The sequence below is a fragment of the Bombina bombina genome, chromosome 4 (genome assembly GCF_027579735.1).
Source record: "Bombina bombina isolate aBomBom1 chromosome 4, aBomBom1.pri, whole genome shotgun sequence".
Lineage (NCBI taxonomy): Eukaryota > Metazoa > Chordata > Amphibia > Anura > Bombinatoridae > Bombina > Bombina bombina.
This window is the reverse complement of record NC_069502.1, coordinates 261,806,255-261,821,346: the sequence shown is the minus strand read 5'-3', so window position 1 is coordinate 261,821,346 and position 15,092 is coordinate 261,806,255. Positions and strand designations below refer to the sequence as shown.

The 15,092-nt window shown below is 38.8% G+C and overlaps 1 protein-coding gene across 2 annotated transcripts in view; it reads left to right on the top strand.

The window, feature by feature from the left end:
* IWS1 (interacts with SUPT6H, CTD assembly factor 1) overlaps window positions 1-12,328 on the top strand; it is a 54,224-nt gene extending 41,896 nt beyond the window's left edge. Inside the window, exons 12-15 of one of the 2 annotated variants that reach the window (XM_053709941.1) lie at window positions 9,494-9,550; window positions 9,941-10,052; window positions 10,237-10,398; window positions 11,844-11,871. In XM_053709941.1, coding sequence (XP_053565916.1) covers window positions 9,494-9,550; window positions 9,941-10,052; window positions 10,237-10,365 — 298 coding nt within the window. In that variant the 3' untranslated portion in view covers window positions 10,366-10,398; window positions 11,844-11,871. Of the gene's footprint in view, window positions 1-9,493; window positions 9,551-9,940; window positions 10,053-10,236; window positions 10,399-11,843 lie in introns of both variants that reach the window. The other variant, XM_053709940.1, reaches the window with a different exon arrangement.
* The last annotated feature ends 2,764 nt before the right edge of the window (window positions 12,329-15,092 follow it).

Genomic DNA, 15,092 nt, shown 5'->3' with positions numbered 1-15,092 from the left:
TTTACCTATGTGTTTTTGCTTCTTGTGTTCTTTTTTTTTATTCCTCTATGGGTTATATATAATTTTTGACATCTATTAATGCATTAGCATTATGTATGCATTGGAAATTAACCCATTAATATTCTGAATGTTCAATAAGTTGTTTTATTATTTTGACATATTAGTGTATGTGGGAATTTTCTTTTAGGATTTTCTTACACATACTAATTTTTAATAAATGTATTGATTGTGTTTTTATGGATGGAATCTTTGTAGATGAAATTTGTAACATAATGAATATTTATGAATGGCACAAATTTTTGTAGAATATAAAATATTTTTTTGTTAAATTTGTATTTATATTATGTTTGAAGTCTTATGATGTCACATCTTAATCATTTATATGGAATTGCTAGGTACTGTGTTTTCTAGTATATACATTGTTAATTCTGTAGCACATAAATTGCAACAAATTGTTATATAGGTTTTTGTATTTTTTACCACTAGATGGCGATACTAATGCAATTAACGCAATCACTTGGCGCCATTATGGCTATTTAAACACTGTTTTAGTCACTAAATGTCAGGCTTGAGAAAGGGCTTATTGTTAGCCCGAAACGTTGCTTCACTGGTTCTTGTATGTAAAATAAAGGTCAACTTTTAATCACAGCTGGAGACTACTCTTTTACTTGTACTGATAGACGCCCTGGCGGTACCTTGGACCTTCAGTTTTGCATACCTATTTCTCCATTCGCTCTTCTACCTCGGGTCATTGTTCGAATCAAGCAGGAGAGGGCGTCAGTGATCCTCATTGCACTGGTGTGGCCTCGCAGAATTTGGTATGCAGACCTGGTGGACATGTCATCTCTTCCACCTTGGAGACTTCGTTGAGGAAGGACCTTCTACTTCAAGGGCTCTTCCTTCATCCAAATCTAGTTTCTCTGAAGCTGACTGCTTGGAGATTGAATGCTTAATTTTATCCAAGCAGGGATTTTCAGAATCGGTCATAGAGACCATGATCCAGGCTCGTAAACCTGTGACTAGAAAGATTTACCACAAGATATGGTGTAAATATCTATATTTGTGTGAATCCAAGGGCTACTCTTGGAATAGAGTTAGGATTCCTAGAATTCTGTCCTTTCTTCAAGAAGGTTTGGAGAAGGGATTATCTGCAAGTTCCCTAAGGGGTCAAATATCTGCCTTGTCTATTTTGTTACATAAACGTCTGGCGGACGTACCAGACGTGCAATCGTTTTCAGGCCTTGGTCAGGATCAGGCCTGTGTTCAAACTAGTTACTCCTCCCTGGAGTCTTAATTTAGTTCTTCAGGTTCTTCAAGGGGCTCCGTTTGAGCCTATGCATTCCTTAGATATTAAGTTGTTATCTTGGAAAGTTTTGTTTCTTGTTGCTATTTCATTTGCTCGTAGAGTGTCAGAGCTCTCGACATTACAGTATGAGTCTCTTTACCTTATTTTTCATTCAGATAAGGTCGTTTTACTTACAAAGTTAGGGTTTCTACCTAAAGTAGTTTCTGACCAGAACATTAATCAGAAGATTGTTGTTCCTTCCTTGTGCAGAAGGAAAGGCCACTAAAAACTTACTTACAGGTGACTAAGGATTTTCGTCAGTCTTTTGCTTTGTTTGTGGTTTTCTCGGGAAAACGTAAGGGACAGAAAGCTACGGCTACTTCTCTTTCTTTATGGCTGAAGAGTATCGTACGTTTTGCCTATCAAACTGCTGGACAGCAGCCTCCAGAGAGAGTTACGGCTCATTCCACGAGGGCTGTTTCTTCCTTATGGGCATTCAAAAATGAAGCTTCTGTGGAACAGATTTGCAAGGCTGCAACTTGGTCCTCTCTTCACACGTTTTCGAAATTCTATAAATTTGACACTTTTGCCTCGGCTGAGGCTGCTTTTGGGAGAAAGGTTCTTCAAGCAGTGGTGCCTTCCGTTTAGGTTCCCTGTCTTATCCCTCCCTTATCATCTGTGTAATCTAGCTTGGGTATTGAATCCCATTAGTAATTAGATGATCCGTGGACTCATCGTGTCATTAGAAATAAAACAAAATTTATGCTTACCTGATAAATTTCTTTCTTTCTTGACACAATGAATCTACGGCCCGCCCTGTTCTTTTAGACAGGGTGTTGGTATGTTATAAACGTCAGACACCTCTGCACCTTGTTGCTTCCTTTATCTCCTTTACTTCAGTCGAATGACTGGGGTAGGAGGGAAGGGAGGTGATATTTAACAGCTTTGCTGGGGTGCTCTTTGCCGCCTCCTGCTGGGCAGGAGTGATTAATCCCATTAGTAACTAGATGATCCGTGGACTCATCGTGTCAAGAAAGAAAGAAATTTATCAGGTAAGCATAAATTTAGTTTTTGCCCTTTGGCGCATACAAGTTTTTGAAATTTCTATGATCTTTTTCACTAAACTTCTTTTCTTTCATGTAATTAGCAAGAGTCCATGAGCTAGTGACGTATGGGATATACATTCCTACCAGGAGGGGCAAAGTTTCCCAAACCTCAAAATGCCTATAAATACACCCCTCACCACACCCACAATTCAGTTTTACAAACTTTGCCTCCGATGGAGGTGGTGAAGTAAGTTTGTGCTAGATTCTACGTTGATATGCGCTCCGCAGCAAGTTGGAGCCCGGTTTTCCTCTCAGCGTGCAGTGAATGTCAGAGGGATGTGAGAAGAGTATTGCCTATTAGAATGCAGTGATCTCCTTCTACGGGGTCTATTTCATAGGTTCTCTGTTATCGGTCGTAGAGATTCATCTCTTACCTCCCTTTTCAGATCGACGATATACTCTTATATATACCATTACCTCTGCTGATTCTCGTTTCAGTACTGGTTTGGCTATCTGCTATATGTAGATGAGTGTCCTGGGGTAAGTAAGTCTTATTTTCTGTGACACTCCAAGCTATGGTTGGGCACTTTGTTTATAAAGTTCTAAATATATGTATTCAAACATTTATTTGCCTTGACTCAGAATGTTCAACTTTCCTTATTTTCAGACAGTCAGTTTCATATTTGGGATAATGCATTTTTTGATTTATTCATTTTTTCTTACCTTCAAAAATTTGACTCTTCCCGGTGGGCTATTAGGCTCGCGGGGGCTGAAAATGCCTCTTTTTATTACGTCATTTTTGGCGCGGACTTTTTTGGCGCAAAATTCTATTTCCGTTTCCGGCGTCATACGTGTCGCCGGAAGTTACGTCATTTTTTGACGTTATTTCGCGCCAAAAAATGTCGGCGTTCCGGATATGGCGTCATTTTGGCGCCAAAAGCATTTAGGCGCCAAATAATATGGGCGTCGCTTTAGTCTCCTCAATTATTTAAGTCTCATTTTTTATTGCTTCTGGTTGCTAGAGGCTTGTTCTTGGCATTTTTTCCCATTCCTGAAACTGTCATTTAAGGAATTTGATCAATTTTGCTTTATATATGTTGTTTTTTCTCTTACATATTGCAAGATGTCTCACGTTGCATCTGAGTCAGAAGATACTACAGGAAAATCGCTGTCAAGTACTGAATCTACCAAAGCTAAGTGCATCTGCTGTAAACTTTTGGTAGCCATTTCTCCAGCTGTTGTTTGTATTGATTGTCATGACAAACTTGTTAAAGCAGATAATATTTCCTTTAGTAAAGTACCATTGCCTGTTGCAGTTCCTTCAACATCTAAGGTGCAGAATGTTCCTGATAATATAAGAGATTTTGTTTCTGAATCCATAAAGAAGGCTATGTCTGTTATTTCTCCTTCTAGTAAACGTAAAAAATCTTTTAAAACTTCTCTCCCTACAGATGAATTTTTAAATGAACATCATCATTCTGATGACTCCTCTGGTTCAGAGGATTCTGTCTCTGAGGTTGATGCTGATAAATCTTCATATTTATTTAAAATGGAATTTATTTGTTCTTTACTTAAAGAAGTACTAATTGCTTTAGAAATAGAGGATTCTGGTCCTCCTGATACTAATTCTAAACGTTTGGATAAGGTATTTAAAGCTCCTGTGGTTATTCCAGAAGTTTTTCCTGTTCCTAATGCTATTTCTGCAGTAATTTCCAAAGAATGGGATAAATTAGGTAATTCATTTACTCCTTCTAAACGTTTTAAAGGGACAGTATACTGTAAAATAGTTTTTCCCTTAATGTGTTTACAATTGCTTTTTTTACTAACTGCAGAGTAAAAAATGTATGCAAATTAGTTTTTTAAGGTTTATTTGTGTATATTAAAGCTCTGATTTTATGTTTTGAAGCCACAGCCTAATAAAATAGGTTGAGCTTGTAGGTATAATCCGATCTCATTACTGTATCACATTGTGCAAATATACCTGCTTATTTATCTTATATCTGTCCTTTAAACTATCACCAGTACTTTGAGAGAACAATGGAAAATCAACATTGTATTACCTTATCTCTGCTATATCGCACTGGGAGTGTAATTTCTTCTGCTGGCTGTGTTTACAAAGCTTATCTCTAGCTGGTACGCGCGGCCACAAACTTTCAGAATAGGTGGGGATGCCACATGCTAAATTAACAATTTCAAATGCCAATATAAGGGTAAAGAAGCTACTTGTAAACAATTTAATACACTCCAGCAGGTAAAGTGGATCATTGGGAACAAATTAAAGGGGAGAAAAATTTTGAGTAAACTGTCCCTTTAAGCATTTATATCCTGTGCCGTCTGACAGATTGGAATTTTGGGACAAAATCCCTAAAGTTGATGGGGCTATTTCTACCCTTGCTAAACGTACTACTATTCCTACGTCAGATGGTACTTCGTTTAAGGATCCTCTAGATAGGAAAATTGAGTCCTTTCTAAGAAAAGCTTATCTGTGTTCAGGTAATCTTCTTAGACCTGCTATATCTTTGGCTGATGTTGCTGCAGCTTCAACTTTTTGGTTGGAAACTTTAGCGCAACAAGTAACACATCGTGATTCTCATGATATTATTATTCTTCTACAGCATGCTAATAATTTTATCTGTGATGCCATTTTTGATATTATCAGAGTTGATGTCAGGTTTATGTCTCTAGCTATTTTAGCTAGAAGAGCTTTATGGCTTAAAACTTGGAATGCTGATATGGCTTCTAAATCAACTTTACTTTCTATTTCTTTCCAGGGTAACAAATTATTTGGTTCTCAGTTGGATTCCATCATTTCAACTGTTACTGGTGGGAAAGGAACTTTTTTACCACAGGATAAAAAATCTAAAGGTAAAAGTAGGGCTAATAATCGTTTTCGTTTCAACAAAGAACAAAAGCCTGATCCTTCATCCTCAGGAGCAGTTTCAGTTTGGAAACCATCTCCAGTCTGGAATAAATCCAAGCCAGCTAGAAAGGCAAAGCCTGCTTCTAAGTCCACATGAAGGTGCGGCCCTCATTCCAGCTCAGCTGGTAGGGGGCAGGTTACGTTTTTTCAAAGAAATTTGGATCAATTCTGTTCACAATCTTTGGATTCAGAACATTGTTTCGGAAGGGTACAGGATTGGTTTCAAGATGAGACCTCCTGCAAAGAGATTTTTTCTTTCCCGTGTCCCAGTAAATCCAGTAAAAGCTCAAGCATTTCTGAAATGTGTTTCAGATCTAGAGTTGACTGGAGTAATTATGCCAGTTCCAGTTCTGGAACAGGGGATGGGGTTTTATTCAAATCTCTTCATTGTACCAAAGAAGGAGAACTCCTTCAGACCAGTTCTGGATCTAAAAATATTGAATCGTTATGTACGAATACCAACGTTCAAAATGGTAACTGTAAGGACTATCTTGCCTTTTGTTCAGCAAGGGAATTATATGTCCACAATAGATTTACAGGATGCATATCTGCATATTCCGATTCATCCAGATCATTATCAGTTCCTGAGATTCTCTTTTCTGGACAAGCATTACCAGTTTGTGGCTCTGCCGTTTGGCCTAGCGACAGCTCCAAGAATTTTTTCAAAGGTTCTCGGTGCCCTTCTGTCTGTAATCAGAGAACAGGGTATTGTGGTATTTCCTTATTTGGACGATATCTTGGTACTTGCTCAGTCTTTACATTTAGCAGAATCTCATACGAATCGACTTGTGGTGTTTCTTCAAGATCATGGTTGGAGGATCAATTTACCAAAAAGTTCTTTGATTCCTCAGACAAGGGTAACCTTTCTGGGTTTCCAGATGGATTCAGTGTCCATGACTCTGTCTTTAACAGACAAGAGACGTCTAAAATTGATTGCAGCTTGTCGAAACCTTCAGTCACAATCATTCCCTTCGGTAGCCTTATGCATGGAAATTCTAGGTCTTATGACTGCTGCATCGGACGCGATCCCCTTTGCTCGTTTTCACATGCGACCTCTTCAGCTCTGTATGCTGAAGCAATGGTGCAAGGATTACACGAAGATATCTCAAACAATATCTTTAAAACCGATTGTTCGACACTCTCTAACATGGTGGACAGATCACCATCGTTTAATTCAGGGGGCTTCTTTTGTGCTTCCGACCTGGACTGTAATTTCAACAGATGCAAGTCTCTAGGGTTGGGGAGCTGTGTGGGGATCTCTGACAGCACAAGGAGTTTGGGAATCTCAGGAGGTGAGATTTCCGATCAATATTTTGGAACTCCGTGCAATTTTCAGAGCTCTTCAGTTTTGGCCTCTTCTGAAGAGAGAATCGTTCATTTGTTTTCAGACAGACAATGTCACAACTGTGGCATACATCAATCATCAAGGAGGGACTCACAGTCCTCTGGCTATGAAAGAAGTATCTCGAATTTTGGTTTGGGCGGAATCCAGCTCCTGTCTAATCTCTGCGGTTCATATCCCAGGTATAGACAATTGGGAAGCGGATTATCTCAGTCGCCAAACGTTGCATCCGGGCGAATGGTCTCTTCACCCAGAGGTATTTCTTCAGATTGTTCAAATGTGGGAACTTCCAGAAATAGATCTGATGGCGTCCCATCTAAACAAGAAACTTCCCAGGTATCTGTCCAGATCCCGGGATCCTCAGGCGGAGGCAGTGGATGCATTATCACTTCCTTGGAAGTATCATCCTGCCTATATCTTTCCGCCTCTAGTTCTTCTTCCAAGAGTAATCTCCAAGATTCTGAAGGAATGCTCGTTTGTTCTGCTGGTAGCTCCGGCATGGCCTCACAGGTTTTGGTATGCGGATCTTGTCCGGATGGCCTCCTGCCAACCGTGGACTCTTCCGTTAAGACCAGACCTTCTGTCAAAAGGTCCCTTTTTCCATCAGGATCTGAAATCCTTAAATTTAAAGGTATGGAGATTGAACGCTTGATTCTTGGTCAAAGAGGTTTCTCTGACTCTGTCATTACTACTATGTTACAGGCTCGTAAATCTGTATCTCGAGAGATATATTATAGAGTCTGGAAGACTTATATTTCTTGGTGTCTTTCTCATCATTTTTCTTGGCATTCTTTTAGAATACCGAGAATTTTACAGTTTCTTCAGGATGGTTTAGATAAGGGTTTGTCCGCAAGTTCTTTGAAAGGACAAATCTCTGCTCTTTCAGTTCTTTTTCATAGAAAGATTGCTATTCTTCCTGATATTCATTGTTTTGTACAAGCTTTGGTACGTATAAAACCTGTCATTAAGTCAATTTCTCCTCCTTGGAGTTTGAATTTGGTTCTGGGAGCTCTTCAAGCTTCTTCGTTTGAACCTATGCATTCATTGGACATTAAATTACTTTCTTGGAAAGTTTTGTTCCTTTTGGCCATCTCTTCTGCTAGAAGAGTTTCTGAATTATCTGCTCTTTCTTGTGAGTCTCCTTTTCTGATTTTTCATCAGGATAAGGCGGTGTTGCGAACTTCTTTTGAATTTTTACCTAAAGTTGTGAATTCCAACAACATTAGTAGGGAAATTGTGGTTCCTTCATTATGTCCTAATCCTAAGAATTCTAAGGAGAAATCGTTGCATTCTTTGGATGTTGTTAGAGCTTTGAAATATTATGTTGAAGCTACGAAATCTTTCCGTAAGACTTCTAGTCTATTTGTTATCTTTTCCGGTTCTAGAAAAGGCCAGAAAGCTTCTGCCATTTCTTTGGCATCTTGGTTGAAATCTTTAATTCATCTTGCCTATGTTGAGTCGGGTAAAACTCCGCCTCATAGGATTACAGCTCATTCTACTAGGTCAGTTTCTACTTCCTGGGCGTTTAAGAATGAAGCTTCGGTTGACCAGATCTGCAAAGCAGCAACTTGGTCCTCTTTGCATACTTTTACTAAATTCTACCATTTTGATGTATTTTCTTCTTCTGAAGCAGTTTTTGGTAGAAAAGTACTTCAGGCAGCGGTTTCAGTTTGAATCTTCTGCTTATGTTTTTCGTTAAACTTTATTTTGGGTGTGGATTATTTTCAGCAGGAATTGGCTGTCTTTATTTTATCCCTCCCTCTCTAGTGACTCTTGTGTGGAAAGATCCACATCTTGGGTAGTCATTATCCCATACGTCACTAGCTCATGGACTCTTGCTAATTACATGAAAGAAAACATAATTTATGTAAGAACTTACCTGATAAATTCATTTCTTTCATATTAGCAAGAGTCCATGAGGCCCGCCCTTTTTTTGTGGTGGTTATGATTTTGTATAAAGCACAATTATTCCAATTCCTTATTTTATATGCTTTCGCACTTTTTTATCACCCCACTTCTTGGCTATTCGTTAAACTGAATTGTGGGTGTGGTGAGGGGTGTATTTATAGGCATTTTGAGGTTTGGGAAACTTTGCCCCTCCTGGTAGGAATGTATATCCCATACGTCACTAGCTCATGGACTCTTGCTAATATGAAAGAAATGAATTTATCAGGTAAGTTCTTACATAAATTGTTTTTTTTTTTTTTTTACCCTTTCATGACTGGGTTAATTTGTCTACATCGGAACAACTTTCCGATGTAAACAAATTGAAATCACGTTATGTATGTGATCGCAAGATTTTAATGATGGTATTGGGTCCGGGGGGCATCCCTGTGACGCTAGGCACATTCTCCAGACCCCGATCCCATTCACAAAGTGCTGTTGGCTTCAGGACAGCCAAACGGCTAGGACGTTCCATGCCGTCCGAACGGCGCTAAAGCCCAGCACAGTTAGGACTGCATGGAACGTCTTAACGTAGGAAACGGGTTAAACCGACAGATTTTTAAATCATTTAGTTTATTTTGTTTACTATAGATATGGTGTTTTTAAATTTTAAACTGCATTCCACAAAATCGTGCATTTCACCTAGTCTATACTGTGAGCTGTTTTGAGGATAGGAAGGATGTTTCATTATAGTAGATGGACTTTTAAAATCTTTGTGTAATTATGTTTTAGTTTACAAGTTTGGTGGATGTTAATAGTTATGGCTAAAGAAAGGAATGGAGCCTAATGCAAGGTTTGAGTCCAGATTACAGTGGTGGCTCTTAAGGTTTAGTTGTAAAGTTTACCGTCTGCTGTAATATGCCACAAACTTCTGTGCAAAAAGCAAATATGCTGAATATATTTCTTAGTTTCCACTTGTTACGATTTTTTATATATTATTTTCTCTTAACATGTAGTTCCGGTGGACAGACACCAAGAAGGGACTTGGAAAAAGTGTTGACAGGAGAAGAAAAGTAAGTTATTAATTTTTATTTTGTTCTTTCTTCTCCGCAAAAATTATTCTAAAGGTATCTTTTCACTTTCACAATGTTTTTTTTTTCCTTAATGTTTTTGCCTCTATCCCATACTTTATATGTATGAGAACTTAAATACAATTTTTAACATTCTCTACTGAACATCTGGGGGAAAAAACTGTTCCAAAATGATGTATTTTTGTTTATCATTATTTTAACAGGGCGTTTGAACATAAGCTTTTTCTTAGCATTAATTTCTTTGTATTTTGTGTAATGGGTGTGGGTTGGCACTTGCTTTTGTATGACAATAAGTTGTTTAAATCTAATTCCTACATTGTGTTAAAATAAGACAATGGATAATCCTCTAAACTGTTAACAACATTTCTTTAGAGCTTTGCGACCAGGTGACCCAGGATTCTGTGCTCGTGCTAGAGTTCCTCTGCCTTCCAACAAAGATTATGTAGTCCGTCCCAAGTGGAATGTGGAAATGGAAAACTCTCGGGTAAGTGATGAGTATTGGTTCTGTTTTGTTTTTTGGGTGGGGGTAGTCTGTCTTTAAACCACAGTTAGGGAGCTGCTCCCTATCTTTAATACTTTTTTTCAATTTTTCTTTCCTTACCCTGTTATGGCCTTTCTTTTCATCCTGTCTTTTACTTTTTCCATAAAAATTGGTGGCATCCTTTTAGTTTGGAGGTGTTCGAAAAGGTATTACTCGCCTAGAAAAGCATAAAAGACGCTTTGCTGAAAAGAAAAGGATTACTAAATCCACACATGCTGTCAAATTCAGCATTGAGGGAAACAGGATGCCTCTTTGATACTGGTGCTGAGTCTTACAGTCCGCGTGAGAGGTATTGCTTCCTAGAGGCACTGCTGGTGTGTGGAGAATCTTTTGTGCTGTGCATGCACAGATATACTTCTCAGATTAAAAACGGTCGCTACTAACATAAAACATACTATATGGCATGTATCAGAGAAGAATGCATGTCCTGTATATCTTGCTTACACCATAGAGAATACTCTAGATATAGATACTGTTACATAAAGCAATAGAATCGGAATCATGCCAGACAGAAAAGCCATCCTTCCGTTTTAACATCTGTCATGGTTTTAAAGCTTTACTTTTGAATATTAATTCTTATAGCATGTGGTTGCATCAAGGATTTGGTTTGTACTGGATTTTTATGACCGGTGGGCTTTATGAAGCGGATGGCTTGGAAGTTGGAGGATTTTAACAAGGGAGAAAAACAAGAGGAGCAAAACTATACCTGTGTTCATAAGTATTTATGTCTTCTGTATGCAGTTCCCTAAACATGAATTTATTAGGATACTATAATGCTGTATGGGCTGTAATAACAGGCATGTTTTGTGTTTTTTGAAGGTGACATTTGTCAAATGGAACTGCATTTTAATATTTTTAACCTGATTATTTTAATGTTGCGGTGTAACTATGGAATAATTTAACATTACCTCTGTATACCTTCAGCTTGTGTACAAATTGCCTTTTAGTATGCTCTGCTTGTGTTCATTTGTAATTTAAAGGGACAGTAAGCATATTTATTTTTTGTATGTTAAAAGCTTAATTATGCATAGTAAAATAGCTGCAGTATACTCTACTTTGCTCTCCATGTATTTTAACTGCAAATTTGTAGATTTTCTAATTCTCAGAGCTGGAAATGCACTCTTCAGAGTTCTTAAAGCTAAGCCTGCTACATAGCATATACAAATGGCTTTAGCAGGTAACCATTACAAAGCAAAGCACTTTATTCTTTTACAGTGAACATGGCTAGCCTTGTCAGTTGCTGACTCAATTCAACAAATATATATCCAATACTTTTTCTCCTTTATTGGAACAGCATACAAATAACAATTGTTAGTTCTATGCTGTACCAATAAATGAGAAACCGTTTTGGTTATATTGAGGTGCTGCTGCCTTTTCTCAAATTGCTGACATTGATGGGTCGCACTCCTGCAGCTTGCGCTCACTCTGGGATTTGTGGATGCTGGGCACTTATTACTTTTTAGTAGCAGACTCAAGCCTTGATTGTCTCATCCAATAAAGCAAGTCGTGGGTAGAGTTTGGTTTTATAAAAACCTTGCATCAAGTATGAAGTTTTATAACTGTTAACAGTTTGCTTAAATGTTGTTCTATAGAAAAATAAGAAATGTCTTGTTTACTGTCTCTTTATTTAAGGCTAATGCCAAAGCCCAGCCACCGGAGCTGTGGAGCATACAAAATAAAGCAACATAACCCATGTGTATTTCTCTGATATGTACAATTGTTTTTTATTTGCAGTATCCAGGAAGCTCCAAAAAGGGGGTGAGCCGAATAGACAAACAGATGAGGAAATTCACAGACTTGAAAAAGAGGAACAACTTTGGTCATGCTGTGAAAATCAGTGTTGAAGGAAACAAGATGCCATTGTGACACCTGCTGCTAATTATACTTGAAAGGCTTCTGATTGTGCCGAGTAGTGATGGATTCTTAGGTTCTTATAGAACTGTTTCTTGTTCTTACAGTTGTCACTGAATCGGACTCTCTTGAGCCTTTTGCAATATTTTAACTTTTATTATTTTTATTATTATTTTTTTTCCCCACCAATCTTTTTTTTATGTAAATTTGTTCAGTATCCTACAGGAGAAGCCCCCTCCTGTTTCCCTGCCCATGTCTCTTAAAGAACTGTGACTGCTATTTTTGGGCTGTATTTAATTGTTTGTACAGATACATTTTCTTCATACCTCAGTGTCTGGCCTTCAGACAATAAAACTCTTGTTTTTCTATGACTGTTGCAAGAATGCTTGTAGAAGATAGGTGCAACAATGATAAAATTCTAGGAGCCAGTGGCTCCTGGGTTTGTCAAGCTCTGGGTTAAATGAACACCACTTTTTTAAATGAATTGTTCATGCATTGCTGAATGTGTTGCGATATTCCACCTCCCTGATGTGCATTTCACATTGCATATGATAGATACAAATAATTGCAGAGCTATACTTTTATCCAGAAGAAAGGCTTCATACAGGTGTAGTGCTACCTAGGCTTGATCCAACACCAGATCTTAGAATATTCAATAAGACAGACAGTAAATATATAAACCGCTTAATTATACATAGTAAAATAACTGCAGTAACTTTCATTATTTATTTCTCTTGTTAAGTGTATCCAGTCCACGGATCATCCATTACTTATGGGATATTCTCCTTCCCAACAGGAAGTTGCAAGAGGATCACCCACAGCAGAGCTGCTATATAGCTCCTCCCCTAACTGTCATATCCAGTCATTCTCTTGCAATCCTCAACCAAGATGGAGGTCGTAAGAGGAGTGTGGTGTTTTATACTTAGTTTATTCTTCAATCAAAAGTTTGTTATTTTTAAATGGTGCCGGAGTGTACTGTTTATCTCAGGCAGTATTTAGAAGAAGAATCTGCCTGCGTTTTCTATGATCTTAGCAGAAGTAACTAAGATTCATGGCTGTTCTCACATATTCTGAGGAGTGAGGTAACTTCAGAGAGGGAATGGCGTGCAGGTTTTCCTGCAATAAGGTATGTGCAGTTAATATTTTTCTAGGGATGGAATTTGCTTGAAAATGCTGCTGATACCGAACTAATGTAAGTAAAGCCTTAAATGCAGTTATAGCGACTGGTATCAGGCTTATTAATAGAGATGCATACTCTTATAAAAATGTAATATAAAACGTTTGCTGGCATGTTTAATCGTTTTTATATGTATTTGGTGATAAAACTTATTGGGGCCTAGTTTTTTTCCACATGGCTGGCTTGAATTTGGCCTAGAAACAGTTTCCTTAGGCTTTCCACTGTTGTAATATGAGTGGGAGGGGCCTATTTTGCCGTTTTTTTGCACAGCAAAAATTACAGACACAGACATCCAGCTTCTTCCTGCATGATCCAGGACATCTCTGGAGGGCTCAAAAGGCTTCAAAGTAGAGCTGTGGCAGTTGTTGTGACTGTTTGAAAAAAAAAAAAAAAACGTTTTTGTCTTTTATTATTTTTTGGGTATTAAGGGGTTAATCATCCATTTGCAAGTGGGTGCAATGCTCTGCTAACTTGTTACATACACTGTAAACATTTCGTTAGTGTAACTGCCTTTTTTCACTGTTATTTCAAATTTTTACAAAATTTGTGTTTCTTAAAGGTGCAGTAACGTTTTTTATATTGCTTGTAAACTTGTCAGAGGTATTATCCAGGTTGCCTGAATTAAGAGGCAAGCGCGATTGCTCTGGGGTTAGGAGAAATACAGAGCGCGCAGATGCTGTAAGGGCCATGTCTGATACTGCGTCACAATATGCAGATCATGAGGACGGAGAGCTTCAGTCTGTGGGTGACATCTCTGATTCGGGGAATCCTGATTCAGAGATTTCTAATTTTAAATTTATGCTTGAGAACCTCTGTGTGTTGCTTGGGGAGGTATTAGCTGCTCTGAATGACTGTAACACAGTTGCAGTACCAGAGAAATTGTGTAGGCTGGATAAATACTATGCGGTACCGGTGTGTACTGATGTTTTTCCTATACCTAAAAGGCTTACAGAAATTATTAGCAAGGAGTGGGATAGACCGGGTGTGCCTTTTTCCCCACCTCCTATATTTAGAAAAATGTTTCCAATAGACGCCACTACACGGGACTTATGGCAGACGGTCCCTAAGGTGGAGGGAGCAGTTTCTACTTTAGCAAAGCGTACTACTATCCCGGTTGAGGACAGTTGTGCTTTTTCAGATCCAATGGATAAAAAATTGGAGGGTTACCTTAAGAAAATGTTTATTCAACAAGGTTTTATTTTACAGCCCCTTGCATGCATTGCGCCGGTCACGGCCGCGGCGGCATTCTGGTTTGAGGCCCTGGAAGAGGCCATCCATACAGCTCCATTGACTGAAATTGACAAGCTTAGAACACTTAAGCTAGCTAACTCATTTGTTTCTGATGCCATTGTTCATTTGACTAAACTAACGGCTAAGAATTCCGGATTCGCCATCCAAGCGCGTAGGGCGCTATGGCTTAAATCCTGGTCAGCTGACGTGACTTCGAAGTCTAAATTACTCAACATTCCTTTCAAGGGGCAGACCTTATTCGGGCCTGGTTTGAAGGAAATTATTGCTGACATTACTGGAGGTAAGGGTCACACCCTTCCTCAGGACAGGGCCAAAGCAAAGGCCAAACAGTCTAATTTTCGTGCCTTTCGAAATTTCAAGGCAGGTGCAGCCTCAACTTCCTCCGCTTCAAAACAAGAGGGAACTTTTGCTCAATCTAAGCAGGCCTGAAAACCTAACCAGTCCTGGAACAAAGGCAAGCAGGCCAGAAAGCCTGCTGCTGCCTCTAAGACAGCATGAAGGAACGGCCCCCTATCCGGCGACGGATCTAGTAGGGGGCAGACTTTCTCTCTTCGCCCAGGCGTGGGCAAGAGATGTTCAGGATCCCTGGGCGTTGGAGATCATATCTCAGGGATATCTTCTGGACTTCAAAGCTTCCCCTCCACAAGGGATATTTCATCTTTCAAGGCTATCTGCAAATCAGATAAAGAAAGAGGCATTCCTAC